This window comes from Protopterus annectens, chromosome 1.part2 (genome assembly GCF_019279795.1).
Source record: "Protopterus annectens isolate FY-2018-M chromosome 1.part2, PAN1.0, whole genome shotgun sequence".
Taxonomy (NCBI): Eukaryota; Metazoa; Chordata; order Ceratodontiformes; family Protopteridae; genus Protopterus; species Protopterus annectens.
In genome coordinates, this window is record NC_056727.1 from 396459868 (window position 1) to 396480302 (window position 20435).

Sequence of the window (20435 nt, forward strand, 5' to 3'; positions counted from 1 at the left end):
GATGGACATGCTACACTTAAAAAAATCCCAATCCCTCAGAGATACACGCTCCAGGGATATAAACCTTGTCATTATAATGAACAAAACATGCTGGAGGGATAGGTTCCTGACCCGGAGACTCCCCAGACTCTAGAACAGACTGCCCATACATGTCAAGCAGAGCGCTTCTTTGGCCCTCTTCAAAAGGAACCTTGATGATTAGATGAGAGATAGGAAATTGACCCCAGGGATCACGTCAGTCACCCTGCTAGACAGGGGTCCAGGGAAGTAAATACTGTGGGAAGAAATAGCCAGGGAATTGTTATGGCTAGGCTTGTATAGGCCCTAGGGCTGATAGCCTAGTACCAACCTATGAACCTATAGTATATATAGTCACCAGACAGCATAGCGGTGTTTCCCAGCTGATACCTTCTTCCTACTGTAGAATGACTGTTCTGCTAGTCTGCTCTACAAAACAGTGCAGATGTTTTTCAGGTAAAGCTATTTCATTGTATTATCTGAATGAGTAAGCTTTCATCAGGTGAAAAACTAAACCTGTTTTTTATAGCACTTATGTCTATATGACCTGACATATACCTTTCCTTTCTTTTCCATGCTTTCCTCATACATTTCAGAAGAAAAAATTCCATCTTAGCTATACTTGCATCATATTTGGAGATATTTAATATCCTTTAGTAATAACTCGTGAAATTTGTTGGGATATATGAAAATCACATCCAATGTAAGAAATCAGTAAAGTGTAACAATGCAGAGTAAACAAATGTTAGCACTTCGATGACAAGTGAAAAGTTGCAGTTTAACTCCATTAATATACTGGAAGAATAGAAAAGAATGTATTCAGTATGTATGCCAAAGATGTTGTGTTGCACTTGCAAAGTCATTTACAGTTTTACAGTGAGCCTGGAAAAAGTTAATTTTAGATTTCTTTTAAGTATCTGTTTCCTAAGTTAATCAAATGAGAAGCATTTGTAAGACACAGGCCATCAAGGGTTCCTTGGCAAACAGAAAACATTTTATTGCAAAGTTTGACTCTTCCTGTAGCACGAGCGTTTTCCATGTTAAAGAACACAAAAAGTCCACTAGTGTGGAAAACAACTGCCTTTAGATCCAGCTGTTGCAGCAATGAATGGCAAAGATAAATAAAAAATATCACAAATTATAGTGCACATATCATTGTAACCATCTAAGATTCTTAATCTACGCCTGCCTAATCACATCCAGTATTACAATTCCTTAAAACCTGTTAAGTAGAATTCAGTGTAATACAAGCAAGAAGCGTGAGGAAAAACATGGACAGGTAATGCCTAGGATCAATGAATGTAAAACTTAGCAGATGTAACAAGTATAATATTTCAGTGTTGTCTTTCTATGATATTTTATTTTTTTATGGAAAACATTTATGTATTTTGGTGTTTGTGTGAAAATTCTAAAACAGATGAAAAACTGAAAATGTTCTATAAGACAACCAAAATAATAACTATGTAGTGAGGAACTCAAAGTCCAAATACATTGGTAATGTTATCTATGATAAATCATAGCTGAGTTAATTGTTTGAACTCACTTAAAAGCCTGTAACTTTAGCAAGGTTCGTTCATGGACAGATGAAAAAACATGTATTGTAATCTTACATATGATGCTGATAACTTTGCATGAATTTTGCTAAAGTGCTCATTATATTCATTTGAAGTTTTGTTGTTTAAAATGTTGGAACAAGTAAGTCATGAATTTATTGATAGAGGTTACATAAATGCAATTTATCCTAAAGTCTAATGGTAACACTTTTGCTCATGAACTTCTGACCCATTCAGAAAAAAAGTTTTGATATTCTAAATGATAATACTCTTTTGAATGACATTTATCTAAGTTTCCACTATAAAACAGAGCTGTCCTAACACTATTTATGATGTTGTCTCATAAAAATAATGACATTCTATTAAGCCCTTTGCAGAATGCTAACTTGATTTTGTCTCTTGACAGATCTGGCGATGCAATTAAATCAGGGAAAATTTGAGTATAATGGATCGTGCGGGTGAGTAATATGATTTATTGTGTATGTCAGTGTCCTGCTCCTGATCTTTAATAAATTTGTGTCACATTTAATTAAGTACACCTAACAAGAAAAAAAAGAGATTGCAAGAAATGAATGCAAATCAGGTTTGGTATTGAATTTAATCATCATAATGACACTGTGAACTGAAGTCTGTCATTGTTTATGTATAAAATGTCTGACTCCTAAAGAAAAAAACAATATACTAGTTGATTCTTTTACCTGAGAATTGTAGCAGTTTTAATTAATCATTATATTTTACTGACAGCAGGAAACACATAGGAGCAAATAAACATAGATTCCATTCACTATAAAGTGTCTGTAAAAGGATATTGTAAAATGGTTAGTCATATACTGTAACATTATACTTTCATATATTTAATATTATTGAATAAAAATCTGTGATTTCTGTCTGTTAAAGAAAAGTCTTAGCAAGCAATGACAGATACATGACATGGTATTCTGCCGGGTCCTGGCCCTCTCCACAGGTTGCATTCCTGAAACCTGGAAAACAGCCATTGTCAAACATTGTACACAAGGGTGACCCAATCATAGACCTAGAAAATTATAGACCAGTCACCCCCTGTAAGTATTGTGTATAAACCTATGGAAGGTATCATTTTTCATCTGACATTGAAAATCTCTGCAATCAGTTTTGCTTTGGCACAAACAGCTCCTGCCTCCAAAACCTCATTAATTCTTTTAAAAAAGTCACTGAGGTAGAAGATAGTGGTTGTGGAGTACATATATTTTGACCTAGCCAAAGCCTTTGACACTATTTTCCATGTAACTATTATTGAAGCACTTCTAAATCTGAATATAAATTAATATTTTCTGTGGTGAATTGATAACTGGTTGACTGACAGAATCTATATAGTTAGAGCTGCAGATGTTACTTGTAAAAGTAAAAATTTTGCTGGTGGCATTCGGCACTTCTCATTCATGTCAGTACCCCTGACCCATGGTTATCGAAGTTTGCAGACTACAAACTGGGTGTTGTTATTCATTCATTCACCAATACACAATTGTTCCATCAAGGGTTAAACTTTGCCAAAATTGGTGAAATGACAACATTATCAAGGACAAAAAAGTAGTATATAATAATTCAGTTTGGTTAACAATATATTTCTACTTCTTACCACACAAACGACACACCCCTCCAAGAAAACATTGTCATCCTTGACCTAGGCACCCTTTTTGATAATTCTTTATGTTTTGACCATCATATCTCCACAGCAATTATCTAAGCAATCTCAGTTTTATAATATCACTTCTTAGTGTCATTCACTCTTTTATCATGTTTACACACACACACACACACACACACACACACACACACACACATGCACAGAAGTAGCATGATATACTTCCAGTGTAAGCATGTTTAGCACCATAGCCGGCCTTAGGAATAGGCCAACTAGGCGGCTGCCCAGGGCGCCACTCTAGCAGCGGTGCTTTTCCAGTATTTGTTTTGTTGTAGGCAAACCAGGATGGGGCACCAGGTGGTGTAGTGGGGAGGTGCCATGGAGTCCTTTTGCCTAGGGCACCAGCTGACCTAAGACAGCTCCTGTTTAGCACTTTTAATATTTGCATTAGTTTGTTTCTATGCCTTTTTGCTTTCATTAACCATATGTACAGAATTTCAGGTCTAAACAGCCAACTGCTATTTTAATATTCCTTAGTAATTACGAGGATTTTAGGATGTCTGGTCAAATATCAATTACTGATGTTACAAAATCCTAAATTCCCCAAAAGACGTACGTATATAATGAACTACAGTTCACCTAATAAAGAACTGCTATTAGCTTTGCTGTTTTTTTGTTTCCTGCAGCTTTTTCTTTAATAAAATCCTAAATGTACTAATTCATATCCTTTGCAGGTATTTGCTAAAGCCTGACTTCATGAGACGCCCTGATAGAACATTTGACCCATTCTCAGAAACTCCTGTAGATGGTGTGATAGCAGCAACCTGTTCTGTTCAGGTACATTTCAGCATGATTAAAAAATACATATCTTTTTATTTAAAGAACATAGATGTCTGCTGTGTACAGCAACAAAATATGTAAATATACAAAATTATGCTGCAGTTGTTAAATTGGTTGAATACGTTTTGGCTAGACAGTTGGATACTGAATAGTCCAACCTGGGAAGCTAAAAGCACTCCTTATTTACTGCTTCCTTCATTTTTACCTTCCACAATATTCCATTAGACTATAAGGTAAAAACTTTGGTTACTGTAACTGCATCAATAAAAGTGCAGAGAAAGTAAATATTGTTAAATAAATGAAAAATGAGACAGAAGTACTCACTCTGATCAATTCTTTAGATCCCTCTTTTAGAATTAAGGGTATTTGCAAATAAGCAAGTAATTTATGATTAGTTTTTTATCAATCATTTATTAAATATGTTTCTGTGATTTGCTGTCAGTATCTAAAATGTCTTATTGGTTATGTATAAAATGTCTGACTTCTAAAGTAAAGAAAGAATATACTAAAAACAGTAGAAAAGAAAAGTTACTTGCAACCACGGCTTAAAAAGAATCTCTTTTATTTTCAGCAAAACAGTAAGCGCTTTCAAACGCTAGGTTCTTCATCAGACTGAATAAAACAACAATTAACTAGGAAATTTAAAAGACTGGTGGACCAATCAGAACATATTAAAAATCATCTATGCAAATCCATAGATTTAAGGACAGGCTTTAAGGAAACCTTGCTGTTTAAACCAGGTTTCCTATCAGAGAGAAACTTACAGATCCAATGTAATTCCCTTTCCTCAGTATAGTTCACAAAATCACCACCTCTAAGGCCCTTACATACTGCCTCAATCACCTGAAACTTAAACCAATGTGTGGAACCTGATTCAAAAACATGTTTGGCAAGAGCATTGGTCAAATCCACTCTTCTCATGGCATATTTATGCACATGAATCCATTCATACAGCATCTTATTCGACTTGCCAACATCAAAACTGTCACATGCCACACAGGTTGCTGGATAGATAATGTTCTTAGTCTTACAATCAGCTGAAAACTTAAATAAAAACCTTTGCCTGGAAATAGGATCCATAATAATATCGGAAACATCAATAGAAGACCAGTGCCTGCAAGATCCACAGGGACGGGTGCCATCTAATCTAAGAGAGACACCTGTTTCTGTCTCAACTGGCTCATAGTCTCTATAACAGAGACATCATTTAGGGGACTTCTTGTTCTTATAAGTATAGTGGGGTTTATTACCCACTATATTCCTAAGCCTAGCATCCATAGTTAAGATGTTCCAGTTGGCATCTATCGTATGCCTGATCTTCCTAAAATCACTGGCATAAGGCAATACCAACGGGAGGGTCGCAGATCTCATATTCTCACGTTGTTGTTCTAAGGGAGCAGTGTTTGAAAAATATGGCTGTGCTAGAGCAGATCTCTGTAACCTGGCACCTTGCCTCATCTCTTTAATCTCTTTCATGTTGTATCCCCTAGATTCAAAATCATAGGACAATAAATTTAAATCATTGTCAAACACATCAAGTGTATTATTTAATTGGGAAATCCTCATCCCTTGTGCTTTCATGATGTTCTTAAAAACATGGGAGGGGTGCATACTGTCACACTTTAAGATATTGTTTTTTCTACAAGGCTTCCTGTAAAGAGTAGTAGAAAAATTGACCAATACATCCCTGGAGACACGTACATCAAGAAAAAACATTTCAGAAAGGGATACAGTGCTAGTAAACTTCAGAAAGTGTGTCGGTGTAAGTAAATATTCAATAAAATCTGCCAGTTCCTTCTTGGTCCCTCCCCATAGCAAAGCCACATCATCAACAAACCTCCTGTAAAAAAGCACCTTAGAAGTAAAATGACAGTTGAAAACAAACTGCTCTTCCTATTGTGTCAATACCATGTTGGCGTTGCTATTGGCACAAGAAGTGCCCACAGCTACACCAACTTTTTGTAGATAATAATCTTTTTGAAAAAGAAGAACATTGTTTTCAAGTACTACTTCCAGAAAAAGACAAATAAGATCTATCTGTTTAACATCATGCCCATTGTGTGAAATAAGAAATGATAAACCCCACTATACTTATAAGAACAAGAAGTCCCTTAAACAACGTCTCTGTTATTGAGGCTATGAGCCAGTTGAGACAGAAACAGGTGTCTCTCTTAGATTAGATGGCACCCGTCCCTGTGGATCTTGCAAGCACTGTTCTTCTATTGATGTTTCCAATATTTTTATACAGCCTATTTCCAGGCAAAGATTTGTATTTAAATTGTCAGCTGATTGTAAGACTCAGAATATTATCTGTCTAGCAATTTGTGTGGCATGTGACAGTTTTTATGTTGGCAAGTCAGATTGGTTCATAGGTTCATAGGTTCATAGGTTGGTACTAGGCTATCAGCCCTAGGGCCTATACAAGCCTAGCCATAACAATTCCCTGGCTATTTCTTCCCACATTATTTACTTTCCTGGACCCCTGTCTAGCAGGGCGACTGACGTGATCCCTGGGGTGAATTTCCTTTCTCCCATCCAATCGTCAAGGTTCCTCTTGAAGAGGTCCAAAGAGGCACTCTGCTTGACATGTATGGGCAATCTATTCCAGAGTCTGGGGAATCTCTGGGTCAGGAACCTATCCCTCTAGCATGTTTTGTTTGTTGTGATGACAAGGTTTAGATCCCTGGAGCGTGTAGCTCTGAGGGATTGGGATTTCTTTAAGTGTAGCATGTCCAGCAGCTCTGGGTTTGACATGGCCTTGTATGTTAAGCAGAGATCGCCTCTGAGTAGACGATATGCGACAGAGTATAGCTGGAGTTTTTTAAGGTGGCCAGCGTAGGGCATCTGCTTTAGGCCTGTGATTCTTTTAGTGAGGTATTTCTGAGGCCTTTCCAGTTGTTGCAGATGTCTTGAGAGGTACATACCAAATGGGGCGTTGTATTCTATAATGGGTCTAATGAGGGATGAGTACAGTGGGACAATGACCTCCTTTTTTCCTGGATGAAAAGCCCTTCATGATGAGGTGTGCCACATAGAAGGATTTCCTGACTGTTTTGGCGATGTGGTTATCGAAGGTGAGACCACTGTCCACCTGTGTCCCTAAGTCTCTTATCACACTTTCTGTGTTTAGTGTACTGCCACCTATATGGTAATTCATGGATACATGTTTTTCCCAAAGGGGATAACAATACATTTCTTGGCATTGAGCTTGAGCCCATGGCACTGGCACCAAGCATCTGTTTCTGTAAGGCCCTTTTGTAGAGTATCCACATCATTTGGGATTCAATAATGGCTCCCAGTTTGCAGTCATCTGCAAACTTTGTTAGCCAGAGTCCCTTAGTGTTGACCTGTACTTCAGAGAAGTAGATGCCAAACAAGAGCGGCCCCAGGACTGAACCCTGAGGTACTCCACTTGTCACTTGTCTGGAGCTGGATTTGGAGTCGGCTACTTTTACAGTGTGGGTTCTATCAGTAAACCATTTAGCAACCCATTGGGTGACATAGGGATTAATGCCCAACTTAGTAAGTTTATCTATGATTCCAGAGTGGGGGATGGTGTCAAAGGCCTTGGCAAGGTCTAGATAGGCTGTGTGGACCACCTTACCCTTGTCCATGGCTCTGGAGACTGATTCAAAGAAGTCAATCAGGTTCAGGAGACAAGATCGGCCCTTCACAAACCCAAACTGGGTGGGGTCCAGTGTTTGAAGGTTGCCAATGTCTTTGTTTATAAGTTCCATGATAATACGCTCCATGGCCTTGCAGATAAGGCTTGTCAGACTGATGGGACGGTAATTTCCGGGATCCAAGGTGGATCCCCCCTTGTGGATTGGGATAACTGTAGCTCTGCGCCACTTAGTGGGCATGAAACCTGAGGTGAGGCTATAATTAAACATGACACTTAGGTGAGGTGCCAGTTCATATTGTAGTTCATGTAGTACACAGCCCGGGATGTCATCTGGTCCCATGGATGCTGTATTCTTAGCTTTAGAGAGTGCGTTTTGTACCTGTGTGGCCGTTATTACTGGAATTTGGCAATCTTCCGGTATTGAGATGGGCCATTTAGGGGGTGAGAGGGGGTGAAGTTGGCACTGAATCGATCTGCCAGGATATTGGCAATATCCTTCGGATCAGTATATTTAATGCCATTCTGTTTTAGCTCAGAGCAGATCTGAGCATTGCCATTTAGATTCTTGACATAGTTAAAGAATGCTTTGTGGTTGTCTTTGGAATCTTTGGCAATTTTATTTTCGTAACTAGCTTTGGAGGATTTTATGAGGCATCTCAGTTTCTTACTGAGGCTAGTAAGGGAGTTTTTTGCATCCTGGGATTTTCCTCTTTTCTGCAAAAGTTTCTTCCTTTTGTTGTAAAGTTTGTTTATGGCAGGGGACCACCAGATTGGCTTCCTTTTTTTGGACGAGAGCATTTTGGTTCTATTTGGGATGGCATGATTCATGCATGAGTGGATGTGCTCGTACAGTGCCTTAGTGTAGGATTCAGCAGTTGAACTTTCAGTTCCCGTCTGCATGGGTGTCATGAAGTTTGTCACTTCTGACTTGAGTAGCATGAAGTTGGCTTTGGAGAAGTTTTTTATGGTGGTTTCTTTACTGGGGGGTGGGGGTGGGATGTGGATGTTAAGGGTGATTAGCTTATGGTCAGACCTGACTAACGAGGGGGTGACCATAGGTATGGAGCATTGATTTCCCATGTTGGTAATGACCAAGTCTAGGATATTGGAGCCCCTGGTGGGACTATGGATTAGTTGATCCAGGGCGTTGGAATTTATGAATTCCAAGAACCGGTGCGCAAAGGTGTTGGGACATGAGTAGTTTTCCCAGTTAATGGCAGGGTAGTTAAAATCACCCAGTATTAGGGTGTTTGGTTCTATCTTAATATTTTCCAGTATGTTTAGAAAGGTGTAGTGAGAATCTTGGGGTATGGTGGGGGATCTGTAGCAAGCTACAATTTGGATTGCAGTCTTACCTAGTGTTAGTTGCACTTGGAGAATTTCAGACACATTGTGTTGGCCAACTAGCCTGGTGGTGTGAATATCCTTGGTGAATATTGACACTCCTCCACCTTTAGTGTTTCGGTCCTGGTTTGGTGGCCGAAAAGTGTGGTAAGAGTTGTAGCCTGGTATTGAGGGGTGCTCTCTGGAGCCTTGAACCAGGTCTCAGTTACTGCACAGATATCAATGTTCTCCATTTTTAGGAGTGCCTCGAGAGAGTGCATTTTGAGGTTTAGACTTCTAGCATTGAGTAGCATTACCTTCAGATTTTGCATGCTTGTACCTGTTACGGTGGTGGTTTTGTCCTTTGAAGTTTGCCTAAAAAAGGCACTATAGGGGTGGCAAGAGCCTTAACCAGTAACCTGAATCCCAGGGGCGACAGGTGCAGACCATCTCTGGCAAAGCATCGTGGTCTGTCAGTCATGTCATCCCAGGCAGACAGATACTGGATCCCCTTTGAATGACACCATAAGCTTAGCCAATTGTTGAAGTCAATCATTTTATCCTTATATTGTGGTATCATTCTGGGCGAAGGCAGGATGCTACTCAGGGCTAGGGTCATACCTGCCTGGGCCACATGATCCGAGAGCTCTTCCATGTCTCTTTTCATGTAGTCCAGGGAGGTACATCTCAAGTCATTCACTCCAACATGGACAATGACAGAGTCATATTTGTACTTGTTGTGGAGTGACTTGAGTGCATGCATTATGTGGCGGATCCTGGCACCCGACAGGCAGCTGACTGTAATTTTCTCCTTATTCAACCTGGTGAGAGGGACATCAGTGTGCTGGACTATAGAGTCACCTATGACTAAAGTGTTAGGTACATTGTCTTGCCTTAGGGGCTGTTGCTGGGTGGCACACTGGTGTTGCGAACTATGTGACACATTGGTTGTGACTGGTGTTTGTTTGCGTTTCAGCTTCAGAGGTCTTTGTTGCTTGGGCAGGTTACAGTTAAGGGCCTCTGCATATATGGATTTAGTGTTGCTATATGTGGGTGTTGGTGGTGCGGGTTTAGAAGGGCTATGTGTTGCTTGAGGTGTAGTGTGGGTGTTAACCTTCTCCTCTTGACTGTTTAGCACAATCTTGGGTGGAGAGAGCTTTGCTTCCATTTTGGCTATGTAAGTGCATCTCTCACAGGTTGTAGTGTTGGGTGGTAGGAGGAGAGGGTTGTCTGTGTACATGAGGCAATTGCTGCATTGCCCCAGTGTGCCCAGATTCACCAGGTGGACAGGAGAAATCACCGGAAGCTGACCCTTGGACATGCCTGGTTTGGGGCTTTTTTTTCTTTGTAAAGTATAGGAGCTGTTTCCTTAGCAAGGTACTTTGCAATTATAGGCTGTTTAGTGCCTACTATTAATTTCTCCTTGTTAACAAGGAGAGTTCAGTGTTTGTATGAGTTTAAGGCTTCCTAGTGCTTTCCAGCAGGTATTAGAGAAAGTGCTAGTCACAGGGATGCTTAAAGGTAAGATTGAAAAGAATGCACTCTGCAGTGTGCACTAGAGAAGTTAGATGTGAAAGTAGGTAACTTGAGTTTTACCTGTTTAAAAAGTTAAGGTTTAGTGGAGAGTTACTATTTTTAAAACAGCAAGATGGATTGAAAGGGGTGGTCACTTTTGTATTTTGGTACTATGAAATACTGTAGGATGGCCAATAAATTTAAATAATTGAAGGGGTGGGATTTCAAAAATGATGATTTTGTGATTACTCACATAAGCCAGTGAAAGTAGAGAGAAATGAGATATATGGTCAGATTAACATAAGAGGCGGGCAACTAGAAAGAATTCTGCCTGACTCAGAACAGAGAGAGCTGTGGTCTCTTTTGAAGTTATAATATGCTGTTAAAACAGAATGCAAGCAAAACACAAGGTAAAGAAAACAAACTACAGTATTCAAAATATAGAGAGGCAATACAGTAATACAAAAAATAAAAGCAAACTAACCTTTCCTTCACAGCAAAGTGTAGCAGAGTCTGGATGAGCCTTTCTGGATGCTGTATGAACAGATTCGTGAGCATAAAATAAATATGTCATGAGAAGATAGGACTTGATCAATGCTCTTGCCAAACATGTTTTTGAATCAGGTTCCACACATTGGTTTAAGTTTAAAGTGATTGAGACAGCATGTAAGGGCCTTAGAGGTGGTGATTTTGTGAAGTATACTGAGGAAAGGGAATTACATTGGATCTGCAAGTTTCTCTCTGATAGGAAACCTGGTTTAAACAACAAGGCTTCCTTAAAGCCTGTCTTTAAATCTAGGGATTTGCATAGATGATTTTTAATGTGTTCTGATTGGTCCACCAGTCTTTTAAATTTCCTAGTTAATTATTGTTTTATTCAGTCTGATGAAGAACCTAGTGTTTGAAAGCGCTTACTGTTTTTGCTGCAAATAAAATAATTTCTTTTTAAGCCATGGTTGCAAGGAACTTATCTTTTCTATTATTTTTATATTGGCTTTATTGGAAAGTTCCAGCTTTATCTTGTTGGGAGATCTTTGTTTGCTTGTGTTGTGAAAGAATATACTAGTTTATTTTTTTTAAAATGATGGTAGGGCAAGCAATTGTTTGAGTAGGTCTATGGAGTAATCCATATTTCTGACAGGATCCGATAAAATGTAGTTTGGAATGTGTATGTCATTTGAATCACCTCTTCTGACTTTGAAATAAATCATCTTTAGATGAACTACATAAAATGTATATTAACATTGTAGGCTTTTCTGCAAGAAATAATGAATAAATGTGCATTTTTAAAGAAACTGACACATGCCACAACATGTAAATGTATACATATAGGCCTTTGCAAGAAATGTACTCTGCAAAGAGGGAGAATTTGTTGCAGTACATAGAAAGAATGCATTAAAATATCACATTAATGAAGTTACTTATTTATTGCTTTACAGCTGTTAGTACCTAATAAAAGAGGACAATACATTTATATATTTGAGTGAATCTGTTGCTATTGCAATTAGGTTCATAGGTTGGTACTAGGCTATCGGCCCTAAGGCCTATGCAAGCCTAGCCATAACAATTCCCTGGAAATTTCTTCCCACAATATTTACTTCTCTGGGCCCCTGTCTAGCAGGGCGACTGACATGATCCCCGGGGTGAATTTCCTATCTCCCATCCAATCATCAAGGTTCCTTTTGAAGAGGGTCAATGAGGCGCTCTGCTTGACATGTATGGGTAGTCTATTCCAGAGTATGGGGAGTCTCTGGGTCAGGAACCTATCCCTCCAGCATGTTTTGTTCATTGTGATGATAAGGTTTAGATCCCTGGAGCGTGTGGCTCTGAGGGATTGGGATTTCTTTAAGTGGAGCGTGTCCAACAGCTCAGGGTTTGACATAGCGTTATATGTTAAGCAGAGATCGCCTCTGAGTAGACAATATGCCACAGAGTATAGCTGGAGTTTTTTAGACGGTCAGCATATGGCATCTGCTTTAGGCCTGTGATTCTTTTAGTGAGGTATTTCTGTGGCCTTTCCAGCTGTTGCAGATGTCTTGTGAGGTACATACCAAATGAGGCATTATACTCTATAATGGGTCTAATGAGGGATGAGTACAGTGGGACAATGACCTCTTTTTTTCTGGATGAAAAGCCCTTAATGATGAGGTGTGCCACATAGAATGATTTCCTGACTGTTGTGGCGATGTGGTTATCGAAAGTGAGACCACTGTCCACTTGTGTCCCTAAGTCTCTCATCACACTTTCGATGTTTAGTGTCCTGCCACCTATGTGGTAATTCATGCGTACATGTTTTTTTGCAAAGGGGATAACTATACATTTCTTGGCATTAAGCTTGAGCCCATGGCTCTGGCACCAGGCATCTGTTTCTGTAAGGCTCTTTTGTAGAATATCCACATAATTTGGGGATTCAGTAATGGCTCCCAGTTTGCAGTCATCTGCAAACTTTATTAGCTAGAGTCCCTTAGTGTTGGCTTATACTTCAGAGAAATAGATGCCAAACAAGAGTGGATAATCTTTATGCAGCATCAGTGGCATAACGGGTCTAGCCTTTGGTTCAGAAGCCTGTGAGTTCTATTCCTACAAAAGGTAGATGGGTTATTAACACTGCAAGATAAAGGAGTGCTCTACTCCTGGGTAGTTCATCCTTTGGTTGAGACTTTAAACTGAGGCCCCTTCTGCTTGAGGTAGTGATAGTTGAGATGCATGTAAAAGATCCTACAGCACCAATCAAAAACAATTCCATGAAGCGCTGGCCAAATTTCCCCTAGTAAAATAAATAGTACCTCAGGTCTCCCTCTGAATAGAGGTCACTAGTTTAGTGGTACTAACCCAGTCAACAAAGGATTAATAAGTAAGTATGTACATTACGTTTACAATCTTAGGCTCATCATATTTAATCATATGCGTAGTGACAATTATGTAAACTTAATACCTAATTCAGAACAACTGGTGCTTGTTCTAGAATGTGTCTATGGGTCTCCATAAACCTTGTCATGTATCTTGTCTTCTACTCTTCAAAAAAGCTTTCAGTAAGTCATAACAATAATTACTGAAATAACTACTTCAGCTAATGTAGTGACTTGATTTATCACTGATGTGAGTGTCAGTAATTAGGATTTATTTACTTACCAGGTCTTTTTACCTGTTTTAAATTTTTATAACAGTCAGGTGGTATTTTTAAGAAAGAGTTGCTAATTTTCCAGCTGCTATTTCATTGCAATAAAATCACCAAAATAGCATTCAGTGAAACTTTTTTAACTCAGGTTGTAATACTTAAACAGTAATCCATTACTGTCCATAGGTATGTCAGGATTTACTCACGGTTGGTGTGGTTTGATCATGAAGGTGAAGCCCAAGTGATCAAACAAAGCCAACCATGGGAAATCCTTATATGATCAAACAAACTCAACCATGGGAAAATCCTTATTTGATAAAACAAACTCAACCATGGGTAAATCCTTGTATACCTACAGACAGGAGTGGATTATTGCTATAATAAAATTACATTATTTAAGAAAGAAATTGCTTGCCTTTCTTAAATACTGTCTTTGTAGAAGGGCACGTCCTTCTTCCATGTTTACTGATGTACTGCACAATGTGTGTGGGACTTGTGTTCCTACACTTGCACAGTATATCACTGCAGTGTAGGAGAAGCAATGGAGAAAAGAGAATTTTCTTTTTTTCTTCTTTTTCTTTAATGTTTAAAAAAAATCAGGATTTTATGAGGAACAGTGCAGAAATATATGGAAAACCAGGTATGTTTCTGTTTCTTTAGTTTTGCAGAATATGCCTGATTTTTCTTATAGTTTGCTGTCCCCAACCATATACCAATAGAAAGTCTGGCCACTCAATGGTACTTCAACAGCTCATAGGTTCATAGGTAGGTACTAGGCTATTGGCCCTCGGGCCTATATAAGCCTAGCCAAAAAATGTACCCTGGCTTTCGCCACCCAAGAAAATTATTTTCCTGTGCCCCTGTCGAGCAGAGCCACAGAAGTGATCCCTGGGGTGAATTTCCCATTTCCCATTCAATCATCAAGATTTTTCTTGAAGAGTGCTAATAAGGAGCTCTGTTTGACATAGATAGGTAGTCTGTTCCAGAGTATGGGAAGTCTCTGGGACAGGAAACTATCCCTCCAGCATGTTCTGTTTATTGTGGTGACAAGGTTTAGGTCCCTAGAGCGTATAGCTCGGAGGGATTGGGATTTCTTTAAGTGGAGCATGTCCAACAGCTCTGGGTTTGACATAGCTTTATATGTTAGGCAGAGATCGCCCCTGAGTAGGCGATATGCAATGGAGTAAAGCTGTAGTTTTTTGAGACGGTCTGCATAGGGCATCTGTTTGAGGCCAGTAATCCTCTTTGTGATGTATTTCTGTGGTCTTTCCAGTTGTTGTAGATGTCTTGTGAGGTACATACCAAAAGAAGTGTTGTACTCTATAATGGTTCTAATGAGTGATGAGTAGAGGGGAACAATGGCCTCTTTTTTTCTGGATGAGAATCCTTTTGTGATGAGATGAGCCACGTAGAAGGATTTCCTGACTACTGTGGCAATGTGATTATCAAAGGAGAGACTACTGTCCACCTGTGTCCCAAAGTCTCTTATCACATTTTCGACATTAAGTAGACTACCAGCTATGTGGTAGTTCATGGGTACAGAGTTTTTACCAAAGGGGATGACAATACACTTTTTGGCATTGAACTTCAGGCCATGGCTTTGACACCAGGTATCTATCTCAGTGAGGCCCTTTTGTAGTTTGTCCACATTGTTAGGAGTTTCGATTATGGCTCCTAGTTTGCAGTCATCTGCAAACTTTGTTAGCCAAAGACCTTCTGTGTTAGCCTGCACTTCAGAGAAGTAGATACCAAACAGGAGAGGACCCAGGACTGAACCCTGTGGTACTCCACTTGTCACTGGTCTGAAGTCGGATTTGGAATCCACTACTTTCACAGTGTGGGTTCTGTCCATGAGCCAGTTGGCAACCCATCTTGTGACATAGGGATTTAAACCTAGTTTAGTGAGCTTATCTATAATTCCAGAGTGGGGGGTGGTGTCGAAAGCCTTGGCGAGATCTAGATAAGCTGTGTGAACCATTTTACCCTCATCTATGGCTTTGGTGACTGCTTCAAAGAAGTCAATCAGGTTTAGGAGACATGATCTGCCTTTTACACATCCAAACTGGGTAGGGTCCAGAGTTTGGAGATTACCAATGTCTTTGTTTATAAGTTCCCCGATGATACGTTCCATGGCCTTGCAGACCAGGCTTGTCAGGCTAATGGGGCGGTAGTTCCCAGGGTCCGTCGTGGCTCCCCCTTTGTGGAGTGGGATATCCGTCGCAGTGCGCCATTCAGTGGGTACAGAGCCTGAGGTGAGGCTATGATTGAACATGGTAATTCGGTAGGGTGCCAGTTCATTCTGTAGTTTGTGTAGAATGCAGCCTGGGATATTGTCAGGTCCCATGAATGCTGTGTTCTTGGCTTTGGAGAGTGTGTTTTTTATCTGTGCAGCCGTGATTATAGGAACTTTGCATTCTTCCAGTATAGAGATGGGCCCTCTAGGGGGTGAGAGGGGGGTAAAGTTAGCACTGAACCTATCTAGGATGTTGGCAATATCAGTTGGTTCTATATATTTAGTGCCATTGTGCTGTAACTCATAGCAGATCTGAGTGTTCCCATTGAGATTCTTGACATAGCTATAGAATGCTTTTTGGTTGTCTTTAGAGTCAGCGGCAATTTTGTTTTCGTAACTAGCTTTGGAGGATTTTATGAGGGATCTCAGCTTCTTACTGAGGTTGACCATGGAGTTCCTCCAGTCATGGGATTTTACTCTTTTTTGCAACAGTTTCTTTCTTCTGTTGTAAAGTTTGTTTATGGCAGAGGACCACCAGATTGGCTTCCTTTTTCTGGAAGATAACATCTTGGTTCTATTAGGGATAGCATGTTCCATGCACTCGTGTAAGTGCTTATAAAGTGCATTTGTGTAGGATTCAGCAACCATACCTCTATTGTCCGTCTGCATGGGTGTCATGAAGTTTGCCACTTCTGTCTTAAGAAGTGTGAAGTTGGCTCTGGAGAAGTTTTTTACGATGGTTTCCCTAATTGGGGGTGGGGTGGGATGTGGACGTCTAGGCTGATTAGCTTGTGGTCGGATCTGACCAACGAGGAATTGACCTCTGGTGTGGAACACTGGTTTCCCGTGTTGGTAATGACCAGGTCTAGGATATTGCTGCCCCTGGTGGGGATGTGAATAAGTTTATCCAAGGCATTGGAATTTATGAATTCTAGAAAACGTTGAGCAAAAGAGTTGGTACATGAGTAGTTTTCCCAGTTAATGGTGGGGTAGTTGAAATCGCCCATTATTAGGGTGTTGGGTTGTCCCTTAATACTTTCCAGTGTATCAAGAAATGAGGATTGGGAATCCTGGGACATGGTGGGGGGTCTGTAGCAAGCTACAATTTGGATTGCGGTCTTGCCCAGAGTTAGTTGCACTTGGATAATCTTGGATGCATTATGCTGTGCAACTAGCCTGGAGGTGTGGATATCCTTAATGAATATGGACATGCCTCCGCCTTTAGTGCTTCATTCTGGGTTAAGTGGCCGAAAGGTGTGGTATGAATCGTAGCCTGGTAATGCAGGGGTGCTCTCTGGAGCTTTGAACCAGGTCTCTGTCACTGCACAGATGTCAGTGTTCTCCATTTTAAGGAGTGCCTAGAGTGAGATCATTTTGAGGTTTAGACTTCTAGCATTGAGTAGCATTACCCTCAGATTTTGCTTGCTTGTACCTGTTACGGTGGTGAATTTGTCATTTGAACCTTGCCTAAAAAAGGCACTATAGGGGTGGCAAGAGCCTTAGCCAGTATCCAGAATCCTAAGGGCGACAGGTGCAGGCCATCTCTGGCAAAGCATCGTGGTCTGTCGATCATGTCGTCCCAGGCAGACAAATACTGGATCCCCTTAGAATAACACCAGAAGCTTAGCCAATTGTTGAAGTCAATCATTTTGTCCTTGTACTGTGGTATCATTCTGTGTGATGGCAGGATGCTAATCAGGGTTAGGGTCATACCTGCCTGGGATACAAGATCGGAGATCTCCTCCATGTCTCTTTTCATGTAGTCCAGGGAGGTACATCTCGGGTCATTCACACCAACATGGACAATGACAGTGCCATATTTGTACTTATTGTGGAGTGACCTGAGTGCATGCGTTATGTGGCAGATCATGGCACCTGACAGGCAGCTGACAGTAACTTTCTCCTTGTTTAGTCTAGTGAGTGGAACATCAGTGTGCCTGACTATAGAGTCACCTATAACTAGCGTGTTGGATATGTTGTTTTGCCTTATTGTCCGTGGTTGAGGGGCACACTGAGTCTGTGGGCTATGTGTCATTTGGGTTGTGTTGGGGGTGGAAGTTGCTTGTGTTTCTGCTTTGGAGGTCTCTGTTGCTTGGGCAGGATTTTATTGAGAGCCTCCGCAAATGTAGGTGTGTGTTTTGTATTTTTATGTGTGTGTTTTGGTGGTGTAGGTTTTGAGGGACTATGTGATGAGTGTGGTGTGGTGCAAGTATTTACCTTCCCCTCTTGACTGTCTAGTCCAGTCTTGGGTGAAGAGAGCTTTGCTTCCAGTTTGGCTATATAAGTGCATCTCTCACAGGTTGTAGTGTTGGGTACTAGACTTTTTTCTTTTGGTATACGCTCAGTTTACCACAGGCATGCAGATTGAGCTGTCCAGTCAGCAGGCTCATTTCTGAATAGCAATGAGCAGTTATTGTATTAATTTTCATTAAGATACAGGAAGATTGTGGGGGTGGAGTCTATAAATAGTGATTTGCTGTTACTCAAAAAAATGTAATATTCAATAACCATTAAAGGACTGATATATTTCTTTGACATTAAAGTTTGCTGTGTACTGTATTGATAAACCTAGCAACTAATTCAGAAGTAAGAAAGCTTTGCAAAAACTGAAAAAAAAAAAATGGAAATGAGAATGCAGGGAATCTCCCTTTGCATGTGTAGTGTGAAAGGCTATGTAAAATAATTGAAGGTCACTACACCTGTGTTTTGTAAGATGCTATTTTAGTCAGTTTATTACAGTAGTTTGTAGTTGGTGAATCTGTCTTCAAGGTTTTGGCCTATAGCAATTATGTAGCACATAGTATATCTTTGGACGAGGATAATTCTTAAAGTCATGGGGCTCAAGAAAGAGGTGTAACAATAGTACAATGATAGGTCACAAGCATTTCTCATAAGACAGGAACATTCTAAGTACATGTATATCCCAAGTAATACATCCATCTGGAATAGATTGGATTCATTATGTTGGACAGGTCCATTAAATTACATTTGCAACACCATCCAAAGATCTGCAGATCATGAAGTCATTTTTGTATTAGCTTTCCAGCAATACCATCTGCATTCTCGTGGGCACCATTAAAAATAAAGATTGCATTGATATTACAATTCAAGAGATGATCGTATAGAGTACTTGTTAAGTATCTCAGACATCTTTTAATTATAAAACTGTTTAGAACAAAAGTTGAATATGAAACTTTTGGAAAAGCTCTTACGACTTTATAAATATGCTGCTACTAGAACTTTGTTAACTTGCGAAAAATGAAAATCTACTTTTTCTTTTGTGTTGATCATAGACCATTTGAAATTCCAACCAAAATGTTAATCAAAAGTGCAGCCATTGATTCCAGCATTTATGATAGCAGTCTGGGGTCTTACTAGGATTATTAGGAAATGCTAAATTATGTCAAAGTTTCAGAAGATCTGGGAGGCTTTTATTTTATGGGGGTGGGTTTTACATTTTTAAACATATGCTGCTGTTGCACTCCATTGAAATGGATTAAGAGTAATTGTTCAAAATGTCAGATCCTGGCCAAGCTGACTTAGCAAAACTTAACAAAAATAAATAAAGTCCTCTTTCACTAGGAAAACACAATCCAGTTAAGGGTTTAAGAATATCTTTATTAAATGATAGACAAGTATTCTTGTCAGCCATATTGAAAAAATGACAGAGGAATGACTATGGGGGTCAGTAAAGGATGTCATGAAATTATAATTTTACACTATACAGATGAATACATGTCAGCTTCTTTGTTCAAATGTTTCGAACAAAACCAAAAATAATGAGGGGACTACTGCCCAAAATTAGGGGGAATGTTTAAATATTATTCTAAGTTACTTAAAAAGTTAATTGAACAAGAAGTTACACATCAGCATGCATTTTCTGAACAGTAATAAATATGAAACTCTAATTTCAGATATTATTGACTGATTACAGTCCTCGGTCTTTTACAATAAAATCAAAATTTTTACATGGGGCAGGGCAAAAATATTAAGTAAAATCTGGGATGTTCCGCAAAAAAAAAAAAGGGGGGGGGGACAATTGAGAGGTGTAATAGGAGATCCATTATAATTTTGATAGGATTCACAAATTCTGACTTTTAGATTCCAAGCATACCACCTTTCAGCAGGTGTCTGACATAATAAACTGCTTAGCAATTAGTTGCCTCATTAAGGTGCAGACAGTAAACACAAGAATTGGATTATAAGCAGTTTAAATGTATAAGTTACTCTTACCTGCTGTCATATTATATTTAAGCATGTACCTCTGACTTTGGCTTGTACTCATCATTTGCAGTATAAAGACAATCAACAGGCAGGGGAAGAAATATCAGAAAACATTATCACAGCAGAGAATTACTTGGAATTACATAAACTGATTTTCTTACCAGCCAGCTGTATAGCCATCTGTGTAATACTTGTCAAATAAATCTTCTCTGCGTAGTAATGTAAACCTCAATTTTATTACTATGGTATTTCAAAATTGAAGAAAACTAATCCATGGCTAACAGTCTAGGTGACCTTAATGCTGATGTCAAATGCTGTGAAGCCAGGAATTCTTCTTTATTAGAATACTAAGGATGGGAGGGGAT

General features: G+C 39.5%; 1 protein-coding gene across 1 annotated transcript in view; it reads left to right on the forward strand.

Annotated features, from left to right (window-relative positions):
* Positions 1 to 20435, forward strand: part of PLCB4 (phospholipase C beta 4) — a 1792792-nt gene that overhangs the window by 1183958 nt on the left and 588399 nt on the right. The window contains exons 26-27 of the mRNA XM_044056592.1: positions 1978 to 2029; positions 3927 to 4029. Of these exons, the coding sequence (XP_043912527.1) occupies positions 1978 to 2029; positions 3927 to 4029 (155 nt within the window). The remainder of the gene's footprint in view (positions 1 to 1977; positions 2030 to 3926; positions 4030 to 20435) is intronic.